This window comes from Mustela nigripes, chromosome 9, assembly GCF_022355385.1.
Source record: "Mustela nigripes isolate SB6536 chromosome 9, MUSNIG.SB6536, whole genome shotgun sequence".
In the NCBI taxonomy this organism is placed as follows: Eukaryota; Metazoa; Chordata; class Mammalia; order Carnivora; family Mustelidae; genus Mustela; species Mustela nigripes.
The window spans coordinates 19,424,246-19,441,747 of record NC_081565.1 but is presented as its reverse complement, the minus strand read 5'-3'; the positions used below and the strand labels follow the sequence as shown (position 1 = coordinate 19,441,747).

The window sequence follows — 17,502 nt, the reverse complement described above, 5'->3', positions numbered from 1 at the left end:
GGCAGAGCGTGCCCCACCTCCGAAGGTGTTGACTGAGTTCCCCGGTCCTTTTTCTCCCTCCTTCATGGTAGAGGGGGATTCATTGCTCTCTTCGAACTCTTCAGCACTTGGGGGACTGGGGCTGGGACAGTATCCGTGAAGGGTTCGAGCGGCGCTTGTCCTGCGTTGACTGTGCTCGTGGCCTGTTCTCTGTCTCTGGGAGAAAATAACATACCTCTTAACACTAAAACTGCTAAAAACTGCTAAAAATTAAAACTGGCAAAACCCGCCTGTGTATTGAGCCCTGTTCTGTGATGGGCGATCGTGGACAGCTACAGGATGGGGACAACGAGATTGGGGACCTGCCATCTCAGCACTTCCCCCCAGCTGTCCCCCTCATTCTCCCCGGGGAGCACAGCCCTTCCAGCCGTTCGTAGCATCATAATTATGAAAACAGAATTGGAATCAGGAGGCCTGGGTTTGAATGCGGGCATCACCCACTGACGAGCTCCTTATCCCCCTTTTGAGTGTCCTTTGACTCCTCTAAGTTGGGGACGAGAGCATCTCTCTGTTCTGTAGGGCCCGTGGAGGATACACACAGGAAGGGACTAGCCCAGCGCCCTGGCTTGTATTCTGGGTGTAACAGATGAGTGATGTTGTCAAGAAATGGCCAAGGGTGGGCGCTTCAGAGCATCCCATCCGTGAGCCCCAGCCCTACACTTAATAACCTACACGAGGTCCTACATGCTTTATAATCTTCCTAATCCACAGTTTCCTTAACTCGAGAATGGGCTGACAACGAGAAAACTCCCCTCTCAGGATGGTCATGGGGAATGAATGAGGTTACATTTGCAAGGGAGTGGGTCTGGTCCTGAACACGTGCATGGAAGGCTTTAAAGAAGTAGTACCTGTTGCCCAGGAAGATAACGGAACTAGATGCAGCTTGTTCTGTCAGTAGCCGAGTTGGATGTGGGAGGAGGGGTCACACGCCATCCGCAGGTGGGAATTGCACTGAGAAAATGGTACTGGGTTTGGCTCCCTACACGCCCCCAGCTAGACATTATGGGACCGAGATTGCTGGACTAGTGTGAACCTCTCCTGTTACACCTCAGGAGCTGCTTCATGAGATGAGAATGCTGCGTCTTGGGTTTCAAAAAGCCAAGGTCACAGAACCCCAGAAGTGACAAGGTGTAGAGTAAGCAGAGCCATGAGAGGCACAGAGCCCCATGAAGGGACTTGGGAAGAGGAAAACCCCAGAAGCAGTGCGTGCTGGGAAGCACACCTCCCACCACCACGTGATCTGAACAAGGTACTTGGTGCTGCTGGAGCCATGACAGCAGAAGAATCCTTCTAGAAGAACACAGTTGGCCATAGGGGTCCTGCATGTCCGCCTGCTCTCCAGCTGCAAATCTGAGAATTAAACTGGGACTGTGGGCTGCCGTGATAACTTACTGCCATGATAATGGGAGGCTCAAGAACAGTTTGCTCACATCTACTGAAAATAGTAAGTCTGGATCATCGGTAGTTTACTCGATTTTTATAGGTGGCCGAGGAAGAGTAACTTGAAAAACTTTTTAAATGAAAAGAAAAAGACCCCAAAGCATGAAACTACAAATTCCACCTAAGAAGACAGAAATTAGGAGACTCGGAGGGAAAGCATACCTCTGAAAATGACTTACTACAGAAATCTAGAAGAAAATTCTGTTTGACCACCGCAACCGAGTATAAGAAAATATGACTTCTGTCAGTCTGCTTGGACTATGCTAACAAACTTCCCAGACTGGATGGCTTAAACAGCTTTATTTCCTCATAGTTCTGGAGGCTGGAAGTCCAAGATCGAAGTGCCAACGTGGTCAGGTTCGAACCTTCTTCCTGACTTGGAGTTGGAGTTGGCCCCCGTCCGTCTGTGCCCCTCACGTGGTGGAGACCGATGCAGGCCAGCTCCCCGGGGCCTCTTGTGACAAGGGCAGTAATCCAGGCCTGGGGGCCCCACCCTCGTGACCTCATCTCAGCCCAGTTACCCACCATGTCCAGACACCTTCACGTGGGGAAGTGGGGCATCAACAATTGACTTGGGGGGTTTTGGGGGGGCCATGGTTCAGTCTGTAGTATGACCCCTGTGAGAGAGGAGCCTGAAGTTGTCCGGTGACAAAGCAGCAAGGATAAAATGAGGAGGCAGGGAAAAGAGTGAGGTGAAGGACTGCAGAGAAACAGAAAATGAAATTAAAATCTACATGGTATGTAGTAAAGACCAGAATTGATCTGTTGGAACAGAGTTGATCTGTTGGAATTAAATGAAATGGAATTAAATACGGGGAGGAGAAACCTGAACAGAGCAAGAGAACAAGGGGAAAACAAGCTAACTACGGAGCCTGGGGAGCCAGTTCCAGGTAATTTTACCGGTGGGACAGAAGTAATACTCCAAAGATACAACAGAAGAAAAATGTGCTGAAGGCAGACCCACTATACTGATGTAAGGGTTCACCATGTGTCGGGGGTGACAGATGATTGGTCTATAATCTACCTCCGTATAAAAAGACCCATAACTCAACAGATGTTTGTGACTTCTTTAAACTATAAATATAAAGGAAAAAGTATGCAGGCATTTAGGTATAAGAAAAACCAGTTTTTAACAGATGAATCCAAGGGGGACTTGTCTCAGACTTCCATACAGCGCTAAATGCCAAAAGATACTGGAATACATTTTGAAAGGAAATGTAGATTACATCCTAAGAATTTTATATCTGGACTGATTGTAATTTATGAGTAAAGGGAAAAATGAGGGCTTGAAAAGACAATTTTCCCCATGTACCCATCTTCAAAAAATTCATCAAGTACACCCCAGTTGTGAAGAATGAATTCGTAGCATAGGAGGACTTCTGGTCAATGTTAAAACCAGATAAACTAGACATAAGTTTATTTATTTTATTTTTTTAGATGTATATCCTTAAAACTTTATTTATTTGAAAGAGAGAATGAGAGAGGGAGGGAGAGACGGCTTGAGAGAGGGGGTAGGATCAGAGGAAGAAGCAGACTCACTGCTGAACAGGGAGCTGGATGTGGACTATCCCGGCACTCCAGGATCATGACCTGAGCCGAAGGCAGTCACTTAACCACCTAAGCCACCCATCCCTAGACATAAGTTTAAAGTGTTATGAATCTGGACACAAAATTGAATGCAGAAGACAAAGATCATTCTGCAGTATTAAAAACGATTTGTAAGAACACGCAAGAAGGAAGGAATAAGGGGAAGAATACGGTAGAGAAGGTTGAACCAGTCCTTCCCATAGTGTGGGCCCCAGACCAGCAGCAGCAGCAGCGCCATCTCCTGGAAGCTTATCAGAAATGTAAATTCTTAGACTCACCCCCGGCCCTGGGAATCAGAGTTTCTGGGGTGAAGCCCAGCAATCTGTGTTGTAACCACCTTTCTAGATAATTCTTAAACCTGCCAAAGTTGGAGAAGCACAGAGTTAAGCTACCTTTCTTTATGATAATAGACTTGAAAATGTCATTTTCTGCTTAACGGTAATAGATGTATCTTACATGCTGTGTAAAACAAACAAAGGAGAATATTGGAAAATAATGGAATATCGGCAAATAATGGAAAGGCAGAGAAAAGATTTCATGCATCAAGCAGCTGTAAACTAAGGAAACACACCCGGAAGGGTGGAACATGAAAAAAAAAAAAAAAGAAAGAAAGAAAGAAAGAAAACACAAAAGAAGTAAAACCAAGTCATTTATAGCTAGAAAACCAAATGGCCTCATCTCTTTTATTAGGGGACAGAGGTTCTCAGGTTAATTTAAAATAATGGTTTATTAGAGACCTAGCTCATTAATTCCCCATCTCTTTCTCAGGGAGCTCCCTCTTGCTTCCTTAACTAAATTGAATCCTCTTGGGATTTTCATAGCCCTATAAATGTCTTCTTTAAGAACACCCATTGGGGTTGCAGTTTTAAGTTTGTGTCATATTTGATTTTTCGGTCTCCTCCTTCAGACTGTAAGCTCCTTGAAGGCTGGAGCCATGACTCCTTTTTCTCAGCAGTTTGTGCTGGCCATCTACCAATGTATCTTTTTTAAATGAATTTTCCCAAGAAAATTTAGGGAAATGTTTCTAGGCGCATGCAAACAATGAGAAAGGAGGCTCTTACAAATGATCAAAACCTAGTAAATAATGTCAGGCGAGCTAATACAACAGTATAATTAAATACTTGAGCAGGGGTTCTTAAACTTTCCCATGCATCAGATTTTTCTACAGGGCCTGTTAAAACACAGATTCCTGGATCCCAGTCCTAGAACTTTTCTTTCATTATGTCTTGGATTGAGTCTTGAGAATTTGCATTTCTCACTCATTGTCGGACAATGCTAATGCTGGTCCAGGAACCTCATCTTTGAGAAGCACCGTTTTACAAACCGTATCGTGTTCTGAAGGCTACAGTTAGCAGTAACGATTTTGATCTCCTAAGCCTTATTTATATGCATCAGACAACATTGCATCTGAATATACAAAACAGATGTGGAAGCCCGACAGAGTGGAAGGATTGAGCACAACCTTCAGTCTTCAGTGGAGCCGGTGGGCAGATTGGATCCTACCGGGTTTGAGGAATACAATACAGTTGATCTCACAACTTTGAAACCTATGGACAGCAAATAGTAGATCTTGTCCAGTGTTCATGAATCAGTTATAAAAGTTATTGTTGAAAAAATTTTAAGTCCATATTGTGAGAGAGAAACCATACACGGAATTTTTAAAAATTGAGAAAAAATACTTGTAACCTGTAGAATGAAATCGTTGATGCCCTTCATCTGTGGGGTTCTTGGCAATTAAAAGTAAATAGTAAATATACCTTTGGAAACATTTGACTGTGAACACAAATGGGAAAGTCACAAAAGGAAAAATACTGGTTAATGAAACATGAAAAATGGTCAGTTTCTTTAGAACTCAAACAAATGGAAAATGAAAGCAGCGGCGCCATATAGTTCCTTCTATAAGGCCCATCTTTCTGATTAGGATGAAAATTAGCCCAACCTTTTGATACGTAGTTGGTGCTGTGGTTATCAAAAGCCTTAAAAATGTCTACCCTTAATTTATCCTGGGGAAATAATGAGCAGCAATTATGCACAATAATCCTTATTTTGCAGTGATAATGAAAAATAATGAGCAAATTGGGCAGACATTTCTACAGGGATGCGGATCACAGCTTTTTTTTTTTTTTTTTTTTGTGGTAAGGGAGAAATTTTGAAACAATCCAAACATCCCCTGGTGTAGGAGGCTGGCTCAGCAGATTTCAGAGTCCAGTGGGATGCATACAGCCAATAAATGCAGTAGGGATCAATGTTTATTGATTGAGCAAGATGTCCACAAAGTGTTGTCGATTACATACACCAGGTTACAAAGAGGATATGGATCAGGGCTGGCTAATTCAGGGCCCACCGGAGCCAGACAGATGATGTCAGGGAGAGAAGCACCCTCCAGATGAGATGGGAGTAGAGGGACGGGGCCTGGGGCGGATGGCAAGGTTGTACGCTCCACTCCCAAGGGGTAGCTGCTGCTCTTTGTTTGGGGGTGACGGATGATTGAAATTTCTCTTACTCTTCAAATCTTGTATTTGTATTTATCAGTATTTTATAATTTTCCCCCAGTGAACAATATTACATCAGAAATTTTTAAGAAGAAAGAAGTTAGGCAGTGCCAAAAGAGAGGTAAAGATAAAGTCTGGTGGGACCCGAGAGGAAGACGTGACCCCTCCTGCTGGGGAGGGGCGGGGGTGCTTGGGGGTGGGGAAGGTCCTGGAGACGAGGGGACCCAAGCGTGACCATTGCAGAGGCTAGGACTTGCGAAGGGGGTGAATGCACGCTTGGCACTGGGGGGTCAGCTAAGGTCACCACACATTTCCTGAGCACCAGGGCCTGGGGGTGGAGTGTTGGAGAAACAGCGTGTGCCAGGTACTGTTCTAAACACTTGACATATAAATTTAATCCTCACAGCAATCCTAGAAGGTGGTCCTATTATTACCCCCCCATTTACTGATAGGAAAACTGAGGCACAGAGAGGTTAAGAGATTTGCCCAAGGTCACACAACTTGACGTGGAGTTACTGGGACTTGAACCCAGGCGGTCTGACTCCAGCGTGCTCCTGATTGTAGTTGGTCCCAGGATGAGGGGGAGTTGGAGGGGAGGGAGCATGCTGTTTCTCAGTGGGACCCGGGCGCCCATTCCCACGCTTTCCTCTCCTTGGACAGAAACTGGCAATTACACCTGTGAATTCTGCGGAAAGCAGTACAAGTACTACACACCCTACCAGGAGCACGTGGCCTTACACGCCCCCATCAGTGAGTACCTTCTCTGGTTGGGGACTGGGGGGTGGTGGGGGAGGGGTGGGCTGGCCCCAAGGTGGAGGCTTTGCCAGGGGAGGGTGACCACGAAGGTGAGCTTGGCCCTGGGGCAATCCCCAGGTGTCCGGGTCTGACCTGGGCCACCTGACTGTAGTAGCTGGCATGGCTGGGAAAGCCGAAAGCCTGAGTCGCCCTTGGTCAGCTCACGGTGGGCATCACTCAACCGCTTCCTTCAGTGGTCCTGTCTTCACCTCTGAGCCCCTCTGCATTTCGTGGTTCCTGAGAGCCGGTGCTACGTGATGCCACTAAGCCACGGCCAAGGAGGCAAGACAGCTGCCTCTTTGCCCTTGCTGGTGGAGTGGTAGAAAGCTAGAAGGGACACTAAGGCAAGTCTCAGAAGTCCTGGGTTGTAATCAGCTGGGTCTCAGGGTTGTAGAACCTTGGGCAGGCCCCATCCTGTCTCTGGCCCTCAGTCTCTCCCTTCTCCCTTGGTCTGGAAGAAAAGAGTTCTGATGGCCCTTCTGGAAGAAAAGAGTTCTAATCCTAGCCTTCCAGTCTCCTGTTTGACAGCTTCCCTCCTGGGTGTCAGAGGGGGCTCCATCCTTAGATCCCCGAAATGTGGGGCTAGGAGGGTATGAGAGATTTCGGCTAGATCTAACCAAGGATTGGTTTGCTGAGGCTGAAACAGCCCTTTGGATCTGGAGGTCTGTACGCCGCTGGGTTCTGTGCGGAACTAGGGGCTGGGCTTGGCTTCAGGTGGTACCTGGGGCTCGGGCTCGGGGACCCTGGGTCTGAAGAGAGTATTTAGAAGAACCTACACTGACTACAGAAGTCCTTACAACTGGAGTTGTGTAACCGTACTCTTCTGTGTCTAGCTGCTTTCACTGAGCGAAATGTCTATAAGACTCGTACACGGTGTTGAATAAATCAGTTCATTCTGCCTGACTGCCGAGCAGTGTTCCGTTTTGTAAAAATGCCCACCGTTGGTTTAGCCCTGTGCTTGTTCATTTCGGTTGTTTCCTGTTATAGGCTCTTAAGAATGAAGCTGCTATGTTTGTAGGAGGCTTTTTGAGGGCGTGTGTGTTTATTTCTCTTGGATAAACACCAGGGAGTAAAATGCTCAGTCGTAGGGGAGAGGGTTGAACTTTGTAAAGACTTAAGAACTATTTTTCACAATGGCTGTAGCATCTTACATTTGGAGGTAATAAGCTCTTTATTTCTAGCTATTCCCGTGAGTGTGACATGGTCATTTTGGTGTTAATTTGTGATTTCTTGATGACTGATGACCATTGAGCACTATTTCGTCTGCATGGGGGCCATTGTATATTTTACTCTAGAAATGGTCTAAAGTCTTCTGTCCTTCTTGTGTTTGGAGTTTGTATCATTAAGTTGTAAGAGCTCTCTTTATATATTCTGGATCCAGGTCTTACACCAGACACATACACTGTGAATATTTTCTTCCCGTCTTCAGCATGCCCTTTGATTCTCATACATTATCTTTATTCTTTTTTTTTTTTTTGTAATTTTATTTCTTTTCCGTGTTCTAAGATTCATTGTTTATGCACCATACCCAGTGCTCATGCAGTATGTGCCCTCCTTAATACCCACCACCAGGCTCACCCATCCCCCCACCCTTCTCCCCTCCAAAACCCTCAGTTTGTGTCTCAGAGTCCACAGTCTCTCATGGTTCGTCTCCCCCTCTGATTTCCCCCAACTCACTTCTCACCTTCTCCCAATGTCCTCCATGTTATTCCTTGTGTTCCACAAGTAAGTGAAACCATATGATAATTGACTCTCCCTGCTTGACTTAATTTCACTCAGCATAATCTCCACCAGTCCCGTCCATGTTGCTACAAAAGTTGGGTATTCATCCTTTCTGATGGAGGTATAGTACTCCATAGTATACATGGACCACATCTTCTTTGTCCATTCGTCTGCTGAAGGGCGTCTTCGTTCTTTCCACAGTTTGGCAACCGTGGCCATTGCTGCTATAAACATTGGGGTACAGATGGCCCTTCTTTTCACTACATCTGTATCTTTGGGGTAAATACCCAGTAGTGCAATTGCAGGGTCATAGGGAAGCTCTGTTTTTAGTTTCTTAAGGAATCTCCACACTGTTTTCCAAAGTGGCTGCACCAGCTTGCATTCCCACCAACAGTGTAAGAGGGTTCCCCTTTCTCCACATCCTCTCCAACACACGTTTCCTGTCTAGTTAATTTTGGCCATTTTAACTGGTATAAGGTGGCATCTCAGTGTGGTTTTGATTTGAATCTCCCTGGTGACTAGTGATGATGAACATTTTTTCATGTGTCTGTTAGCCATTTGTATGTGTTCTTTGGAGAAGTGTCTGTTCATGTCTTCTGCCCATTTTTTGATGTGATTATCTGTTTTGTGTGTGGTGAGTTTCAGGAGTTCTTTATAGATCTTGGATATCAGACCATTGTCTGTAGTGTCATTTGCAAATATCTTCTCCCATTCCATGGGTTGCCTCTTTATTTTGTTGACTGTTTCCTTTGCTGTGCAGAAGCTTTTGATCTTGGTGAAGTCCCAAAAGTTCATTTTTGCTTTTGTTTCCTTTGCCTTTGGGGATGTACCTTGAAAGAAGTTGCTGTGGCCGATGTCGAAGAAGTTACTGCCTATGTTTTCCTGTAGGATTTTGATAGATTCCTGCCTCACGTTGAGGTCTTTTATCCATTTCGAGTTTATCTTTGTGGCATACAGTATCTTTTGATAGATTTTTTTTTTTAACAAAGTCTAATTTATCATTTTTTTTCTATGGTTAGTACTTACTGGGTCCTACCCAGAATGTCTTAGCTATCTCAAGATTGTGAAGACAGTCTCCTTAATTATCTTTTAGAAGCTTTATAATTTTAGCCTTTGGATTTAGGTCTGTGATCTTTTCAAGTTAACTTTTATGAGAGGTGAGAGGTAGGGGTTCATTCATTTTATCCCATATGGAGATCTGGTTGTTCATCATCTATTAAAAGAGTTGTCCTTTCCCCATTGCATTACATTGCAGCCTTTGTTGAAAATCAGTTGCATGCTTAAGTATATATGAGTTTATTTCTGTTCTGTCAATCTGTTTGTTTATGTTTGTGCTAATATGGTCTTATTTACTGGAGTTTTATAGGAAATCTTAAATTCAGGTACTCTTGGTTTTTCAACTTTGTCCTTTTAAAAGAATATTTGTCAATTTTAGGAACTTTGCTCTTCCATACAAATGTTAGGGGAATTTCTAATTTCCATTTTCTATAAAAAATTCAATTGGGATTCTGTTTAGGATTACCCTGAATCCATAGGCCAATTTAGAGAGACTAGAATGTCATAATAATATTGGGTATTCCAATCCATGAATATGGTTTATCTCTGGATATAGTCAGGCCTTTTTCTCTCAGCAATAATTTATATTTTTTAGAGCAGAGATCGTGTACATATTTCTTGAAATTATCTCGAGTACTTTGTTTTTTCTCTGTGATTTTTAGCTTTCCAATTACTCGTTGCTGTTACACAAACACACTATTTTTGTGTATTGATTTTGTGTCCTGAAACTTTGCTAAGGTAACTAATAGTGAACTAGTCCTAATAGCTTTTTGGTCAGTTTCTTAGGAGTTTCCTTGTACATACTTATGTCATCTACTAATAAAGATAGCTCTACTTCTTCCTTTCCAGTCTGTATTATTCTTAATATTTTTTTCATCTCAATATACTGGTTAGGACCCTCCAGTACAATGTTGAATAGAAGAATCAAGTATTTCTGTCTTTTTTCTAATCATAGGGTTCAGTTTTTCACCATGAAGAGTAACCATTTTCATCATTAAGAATTATAGTAGCTGAAGTAGGTTTTTATAAATGCCCTTTATCAGTTGAGGAGGTGACCTTTTATTCCTGGTTCACTGAGATTTTCTGTCATAAATCACTGTTTTATGTTTTTTCCTCCGTGTATTGAAATGATTCTGTGATTCTTTTATTCTGATAATGTGGTATATTACATGGCTTAATTTGTTTTGTGTTTTAAAGATTTTGTTTATTTGACACACAGCACAACCAGGAAGAACAGCAGGCAGAGGGAGAGGGAGAAGTAGGCTGAGCAAAGAGCCTGATGTGGGGCTCCATCCCAGGACCCTGGGATCATGACCTGAGCCAAAGGCAGATACTTAACGGAGTGAGCCACTTGGGCCTTGTTCTCATGGGTCTTAAATAAATCACCATGCCTGTACTTTACTAAAACACATTAAAACAGTAAGAGTCCCAACTATGAAATGAACTGAAGAAACTTAAAATGTTAGGATGTTTCCTCTTTGCCAGGAGAGTGACTTTCTTCTTTGAAACTCCTTTTTCTTGGAAAGGCATCTAGGGCAGTTTGTAGAGTTATTTGCTTTTAAGAACACAATTTCTGATCACTTCTATCTAAAATTCCCCAGGATTTTACCTGGTTTTTGGTGTCACTCCCAAAACTGACTTCTCAAAGCTAGGGAGCTGCAATCCTAGAATTAGCCGTGCCCCATGAATATCAGTGGTTTGTTGACTGATGGTCATAATCAAGAAAATAAATATTTCTGGTGAGGTTTTTTTAAAACAGTATCGAGGCATACTGTCCTACAGTAATGTGCCCATATTTAAAGTGTACAGTTTGATAAGTGTATATGAAGTTATCACTGTAGTTGAGATAACACACATCTAGCACCCTAAAGCTTTTAGTGCTCTTTTATAATCCCTTACTCACCAGGTTCCCCATCCCCAGGCAAACACCGATCTGCTTTCTTTCTTTTTAAAGATTTTATTTATTTGACAGAGAGAAATCACAAGTAGGCGGAGAAGCAGAAGGAGAGAGAGGAGGAAGCAGGCTCCCTGCTGAGCAGAGAGCCCGATGTGGGGCTCGATCCAGGACCCTGGGATCATGACCTGAGCTGAAGGCAGAGGCTTTAACTCACTGAGCCACCCAGGCGCCCTTGATCTGCTTTCTGTTACTATGTATTAGTTTACATTTTCTAGAATATTCCTTATATGTAGTATCTTACAATATGTTCCCTTTCTGTGTGGGTTTATGGGGGGGGGGGTCTGGTTTCTTTTACTCTCCACGATTGTGTTAAGATTCATCCATGATTGCATTCAGTTCATTCAGTTCATTCCCTTTAACTGATGAGTAGTAGTGTTCCACTGCATGGATAGACATCCCCCAGTTTGCTTGATTCACTTGTGGATGGACATTTGGGTGGTTCTGGTTTAGAGCACTATAGTGCAAAGCTGCTCTGAACATTTGTGTTTAGGTCCTTGTATGGGCAGCTGCTTTCATTAATCTTGAGTAAACAGCTAGAGGAATGGAATAGTGGGATCACATGATAGGTGGACATTTAACTTCTAAGAAACCATTAAACTGTTTGCCAAGTGGTTATGCCCTTTTGCATGGTCTCTGAGAATGAGCTGGGAAGAGTATTTCCTGAGTGTAGTGTCAGTTGGGTGAAGTTGCTTAATAATGTTCAAATCTCTGTTCCTTTTCAGGCTTTTAAAAATGTGCTTGTTCTATCAAGTATTGAGAGACAGGCGTTAAAATATACAAGCGTGATTATGAATATGCTATTTCTCCCTTTATTACTGTCAGTTTTTGACTCATGTACTTTGAAACTTTGCTTTCAGGTGCATACACGTTGGATCATTATGTCTTGATGACTCTTTAAAATTGTTCAATACCTTTATCTCTTTATTTTTAATTTTTTTTTTTATTTAACAGGTAATAGTTCTTGTCCTGAAATCTGCTTTATCTGTTATTAATATAGCTACTACGGCTTTCTTAGGCTTAGTATTTACGTGGTATATTTCTTTTGATCTTTTTCTTATAATCTTTGTGTCTTTCTATTTGAAGTGTGTACATATAGTTGGTTCTCACTCTTTTCTCTAGTCTGATAATCCCTGCCCTTTAAATGAAGTGTTTAATCCATTTACATTTAATATTATTTATTGATATGGTTAGATTTTGTATTTCATATTTTTTGTACTTTGTATATTTTGTCTTGTTTTTTCTGTTTGTCCCATCTCGTTCATTTTTTTCTTGTCTTGTCTTTTAATATTAACTGAGAACTTAAACATTTCCTGTTAGCTTTCCAACTGTACCTCCTCTTTTTCTTTAGTAGTTATTCTGTAGTTTATAATAGACATCTTTAGTGTTACAATATATGATGAATTCAAAACCTCACAATAATCTCAGAACCTTAACAGTGCATTTCCTTTTACTACTCTCCTGTCCTTTGTGCTCTTCTGATATGTCTATGTGTATGTAAGTTATAAACCCAACAGTTATCTTTTTGCTTTAAACAGTGAATTATTTTTTTACCTAAGAAATTTTTTAATTTTCTAACATATTTACCACTTCCTTTCCTTTTCTTCGTATGAATCTAAATTCCATCTGTTATCATTTTCCCTTATTCTTTGAAGAATTTCCTTTAACGCTTAATTGTAGGTCTGTTGGTGAGAGATTTGCTTAACTGAAGATGTTTTTATTTTATCTGTCCTTTTGATGGATACTTTCTCTGCATATGAAATTCTAGGTTGAGAAATTTTTCTTTTTTTGGCTCTTTAAAAATGACATTCTTTTATCTTCTGGTTTATGTTGTTTCTGATGAGAAGTCAAAGATCATTCTTACTCTTCTATATTTAATGTGTCTTCTTTGTCTGGGTGGTTTTAAATCTCTGTGTTACTGTTTTTTACCAGTTTGATTATAATGTATAATTTTTTGTGTGTGTCTCCTGTTTGGAGTTCATTGAGTTTTGTGGTTCAGTGGTGTTTATATTTCTCATCAGATTTGGAAAATTTCAGTCAGTATTTCTGTAAATATTCTTATTACCCAATCTTTTTTCTGCTGTTGAGACTTTTTATTTGTTTATGTATTAAACCATTTGGTGATGAAGCTCCTGTTTTCCCTTCAAGCTTCAATTTGGATGGTTTCCAGTACCTTGTCTTCCAAGTTTGCTGTTCTGTTCTTCTCTAGTATGCAGTCTTTTCTTTTCTTTTTAAAGATTTTATTTATTTATTTGACAGAGATCACAGGTAGGCAGAGAGGCAGGCAGAGAGAGGAGGGGAAGCAGGCTCTGCAGAGCAGAGAGCCCGATGTGGGGCTCGATCCCAGGATGTTGGGATCATGATCTGAGCTGAAGACAGAGGCTTCAACGAACTGAGCCACCCAGGCGCCCCCATAATCTTTTTTATTAGAAAAACCTGTCAAGTGAATTTTTCATTTCAGCTATCCTATTTTTCATCTCTGTAATTTCCATTTGGTTACTTTTTATAGCCTTTTTTTTTTCATTTAGTTCACATTATCCTTTAAATCTTTGAGCATATCTATGAAAGCTGTTTTAAGGCCCTTGTCAGCAGAGCCCATCATCCTTGTCGTGTCTGTTAAGTGGTATTTTTCTCTTGGTTATTAGTCACATTTTCCTGCTTTGCCTCACAAGTGATTTTTCATTCTGGGCTGCACATTGCAGTGTTCTGTTGAGCATCTGGATTTTGTTATCTTCCTTTGAAAAGTATTGAATTTTGTTATGGCAAATGGTTACTTAACTTACAGATCAGCTTTGTACTTCAGTGGTTTGTTTTTAAACTGTTAGGGTGGGTTTCCAGTTGTTTTTATTCTAGGGTTAGAGTAATCCTTCTATGGCCTGACCTTTCTGGTCCCCGACTAAATGCTCGAGGTGTTCAGCAAGGTCCATCTTCTCCGGCAGATGGGGACGCATACATCTCTTCGTCTTGTGAGACTTCTGAATCCTTGCTCAGCTAACAGCCCTCAGTAGCAGTTACCTGCCAGACTTTTCAGAGGCTTTTTCTGTACAAATCATTCTGGCGTCCAGTCTCAGACTTTAAGGGGTTGCCTCTGCACATTTCTGGAGGTTTTCTTTTTTTTCCCCCTTCAAAATTCCCTCCTCTTTGTTATTCTGTCCTGCTCATTCCAGCTCCCTCAAAAGCCCTGAACTCTGACCATTGCCTCCCCCATTGAGCCCAACAGCAGTGCCTTCTTTGGGCTCCACCCCCGTGCCGTGGTCCAGGAAGATATCCAGGTAGAGACTGGAGTGATCACACATCAGGTCTTCCCTCGTGAATCACAGCCCTGCGCTGCCCTGTTCTGTGTATTTTGTCCAGCTTTACGGCTGCATCTGGAGGAGGGCTTAGTCTTACACTGGGGACTCTGGGATGGCCGGAGGAGTAAGCTGTCCCGTTCTCTAACTAAAATGAAAACCCAGGACACGGCATTCCCAGATGGGACTCCCCTTGCGCCACGACCCCCGCTGTCCCACCCCCAGCCTTTGAGCACGCTATTCCCCTTTGCCTCGGATGGGTCTCCACCCTCCTCTGCCCCATGAGAGTTTCAGGGAGACCCCCTGCTCTCTCTGCGCTCTCGGTAACCCCATGGTTATTTTTCTGGAATCCTTTTATTCTCTGATTGATTGATTGATTGATTTCGCTACTATTGAATTTTTGGCTTTAGAGAAAGTAGAGACCTCAGTGCCCTCGTATTTTTAAGTATCTCCCAGATGTAAACCTCTCACGCGTATTCTGTCAGCCAGTCTTGTCTGAAGCTCGCTCTTCTTTCCCAGTGAGAACTTGGGTAGGAATTGCAGCCTGATAACATTCTGTGTGAGAAGGTCCACAGATGGAGCAGATTGTTGAGTGAAAGGAGTTAGGAGTCTGCGAAGTTCATCCTGCTCTGTCCCTACCTGCTCTGTGACCGCGGAGTGGTTCCCATACCTCTCTGAGCTCCGAGAGGTTATCTGTCCCTAGATATGCCTTGGGGGCTGATGGGAGGGTGACGCAGGGGCCAGGTTCTCACGTCTCCTCTCCGGCATCCCGTCTTTGGCCATTCACGCAGTGGTTCTCTGATCCCACAAGACCTCTTGAGCACTTCCTGTGTGTGAGGGAATGTGCTAGGTCCTGAGTGCATGGTTGGGCCTCACTGGCGGCGTCTACCCTCCCAGAACATTGAGACTAATGGGGAAAGAGATCCCATTCGAAAGATCACACCGTGTGTCAGTACGGGTGGTGATCAGTTCTGGGAAGGGAGGAGGAGAGGGGCGACTGAAAGACTGGAAAGATCCATGACTGAGTGAGGTGTCGGCAGGGTACCAGTCTGACACACTCGTGACACTGTGTCAGACCAGCACGAGTTACCTAGGTGAAAACTGGAGGGAGCATCGTTCCAGAGGAATGACATATGCGGAGCTGCTAGGCTTGGAAGAGAGAAGGTGTTAGAGAACGGAAAAGGCAAGAGGTGAGCTGGTCCCAGGCCAGGTGCCTGAAGATTGCCTGGATCATGTGGTTCATGGGTGTCCCCAAGCTCCCTGCTCTATATTAGGGAGGCGGAGGCTGTCACACAGGCCAGGATTTTGACATCAGGAATTACAGACCCTGAAAAGAACTTGATCTGGAGGGCCTTCTAGAAACCATCCTTCAGAGTAGAGCCTGGGGCTTGAGAATGAAAGCCATGTGCTCAGTGTATTGCTCAGAAATTCTCTGTCCCTTGTGCCCAGGTTCCTGGGATGTGTGAGTGGATGGCACAGGGGACCACACGGCCTTGTGCAGGTAGCTTGACAAGCTTGAGCTTCTGTCTTAATCCTGACACAGACTTGCCATGTGACCCAAACTGACCGAACATTCTGGGTCTCGGTGTCCTTATCTGTCCCAAGTCCCAGTAGTAGCTGCTTACATGTGAAGAGCCATGTACCTTTCACGGGACTTCTGGGAGTTTGTGTGTTCTTGGGCTCTCGTAGAATCCCCGTGAGGCCGGGTGTGCCAAAAGGGGTATGGGTCGGGGGGAGCTAAGGTCAAGAGAGAAGTAAAGAAGCCAAGACCATGGAGACGGAAGGGGCAGGGACATGGCATCCGAAGGTGGGTTCATCTTGCTGCACGTTCGGTCCCCAAACTCCGCTTCAGGGAAGTAGTTGGGAGCTCAGAGCTAGAGCTCTAGACACACACCATGGAGTGTGGTATTTAGCTGGTTCTGTGGCTAAAAACATTTGGAAATGGTGAGACAAGCCACCCTTTAGATTGGCCTCTAAGGTCCTTGGCTCCGAAAGGGAGAGAGAGAGAAGGGGAGGGAACATAGGGAAGTGTCCTTCCCTACCCAGACCTCTAGTTTGTGATTAGAAAGCCCGAGTCCAGCGAATGGGTATTGAGACAGTGAGGGACACCTGTATCCTTGTGGATGGTGGCCTTGGGAACTCCTCTTGGGGGCCAGGGTGGGCTGGGGTGAGGGCTTGCTTAATTAAGAGGGCTGTGAACAGAGTGTCCTCCAGCTCCTGGCATCTGGCCACCACTGTGAATGGAGAAGGGGGTACTTCCAAGAGGACGTTGGGCAGCCGAGAACTCTGAGCTCATCTCAGTGTCTCGGGCTGAAGAGTGGGTCCTGTGTGGCCTCGCACGAAGCCCTGCTTCCTGCTTCTCTAGGCCAGGGCTTGCTCGTGGCTGCCAGGAATGGCCCAAGGTAGAGGGTCAGGAAGTGCCTTTTTATTTTTTGGCTCTGAAAATAGTGGGTGAATTGTCTGATGCCCAGGATGGGGACACTGATGGGCACCAAAGGCTGGGGGCCACAGCACTGACGAAGCCCCTTCCCGTGCTGCCTAGTCCCCTTCTCGCCTTCGGGGAGGAGAGTTGCCGTTGAGCTAGAAGACCACTGCCTCCCTGCTCCTGTTCTGTGTTGAACGTGGGAGTGCGGCCAGGTTCAGGGCTCAGCCTAGGGCCCCGGGCGGCATGAAGGAGGCAGACTGCTGCCCGCCTAGGATGGCCAGAGGTGGAGACCACCTGAGTGTCAGCCCCCAGTTCTCAGCGTCTCTGGCTTCTGCAGAGGACTCAGGGGAGGGAAGCAGGGGTCTGGGAAATGGTGACCCAGACTTCCCCCAGTGCCACTGGGGAACTGCTGCACTGCACTGACTTTGGTGAAAGCAGCAGCGTAGACTTCACGCGCTGTCCCCGAGAGCAGCAAGTCTCCAGCACCCCTTCCCCCTAAAACCCTGGGGCTCCATGGAGCCCCTCTGCTTTTCCCCCACACCACCAGGCAATCCTGGTGTGTCCCTGGCTGTCTGCTTTCTGTCCTTCCATCTGAGCCAGACTGCCTTGGAAAGAAAAGGCTTCGGAGCCAGTGTTCTAGAAAATGCTTTTTTGCCTGGGTTGACTAATTCACATGCTCCAACAGGTCATAGGCAGCGTTCT

The 17,502-nt window shown here is 44.3% G+C and overlaps 1 protein-coding gene across 12 annotated transcripts in view; it reads left to right on the top strand.

The window, feature by feature from the left end:
• Nucleotides 1-17,502, top strand: part of ZNF618 (zinc finger protein 618) — a 183,286-nt gene that overhangs the window by 137,689 nt on the left and 28,095 nt on the right. For 8 of the 12 annotated variants that reach the window (XM_059410993.1, XM_059410986.1, XM_059410983.1 and 5 more), the window contains 2 exons: nt 5,620-5,679; nt 6,219-6,308. In XM_059410993.1, the coding sequence (XP_059266976.1) occupies nt 5,620-5,679; nt 6,219-6,308 (150 nt within the window). The remainder of the gene's footprint in view (nt 1-5,619; nt 5,680-6,218; nt 6,309-17,502) is intronic. The other 4 variants (XM_059410989.1, XM_059410988.1, XM_059410987.1 and 1 more) reach the window with 1 other exon arrangement.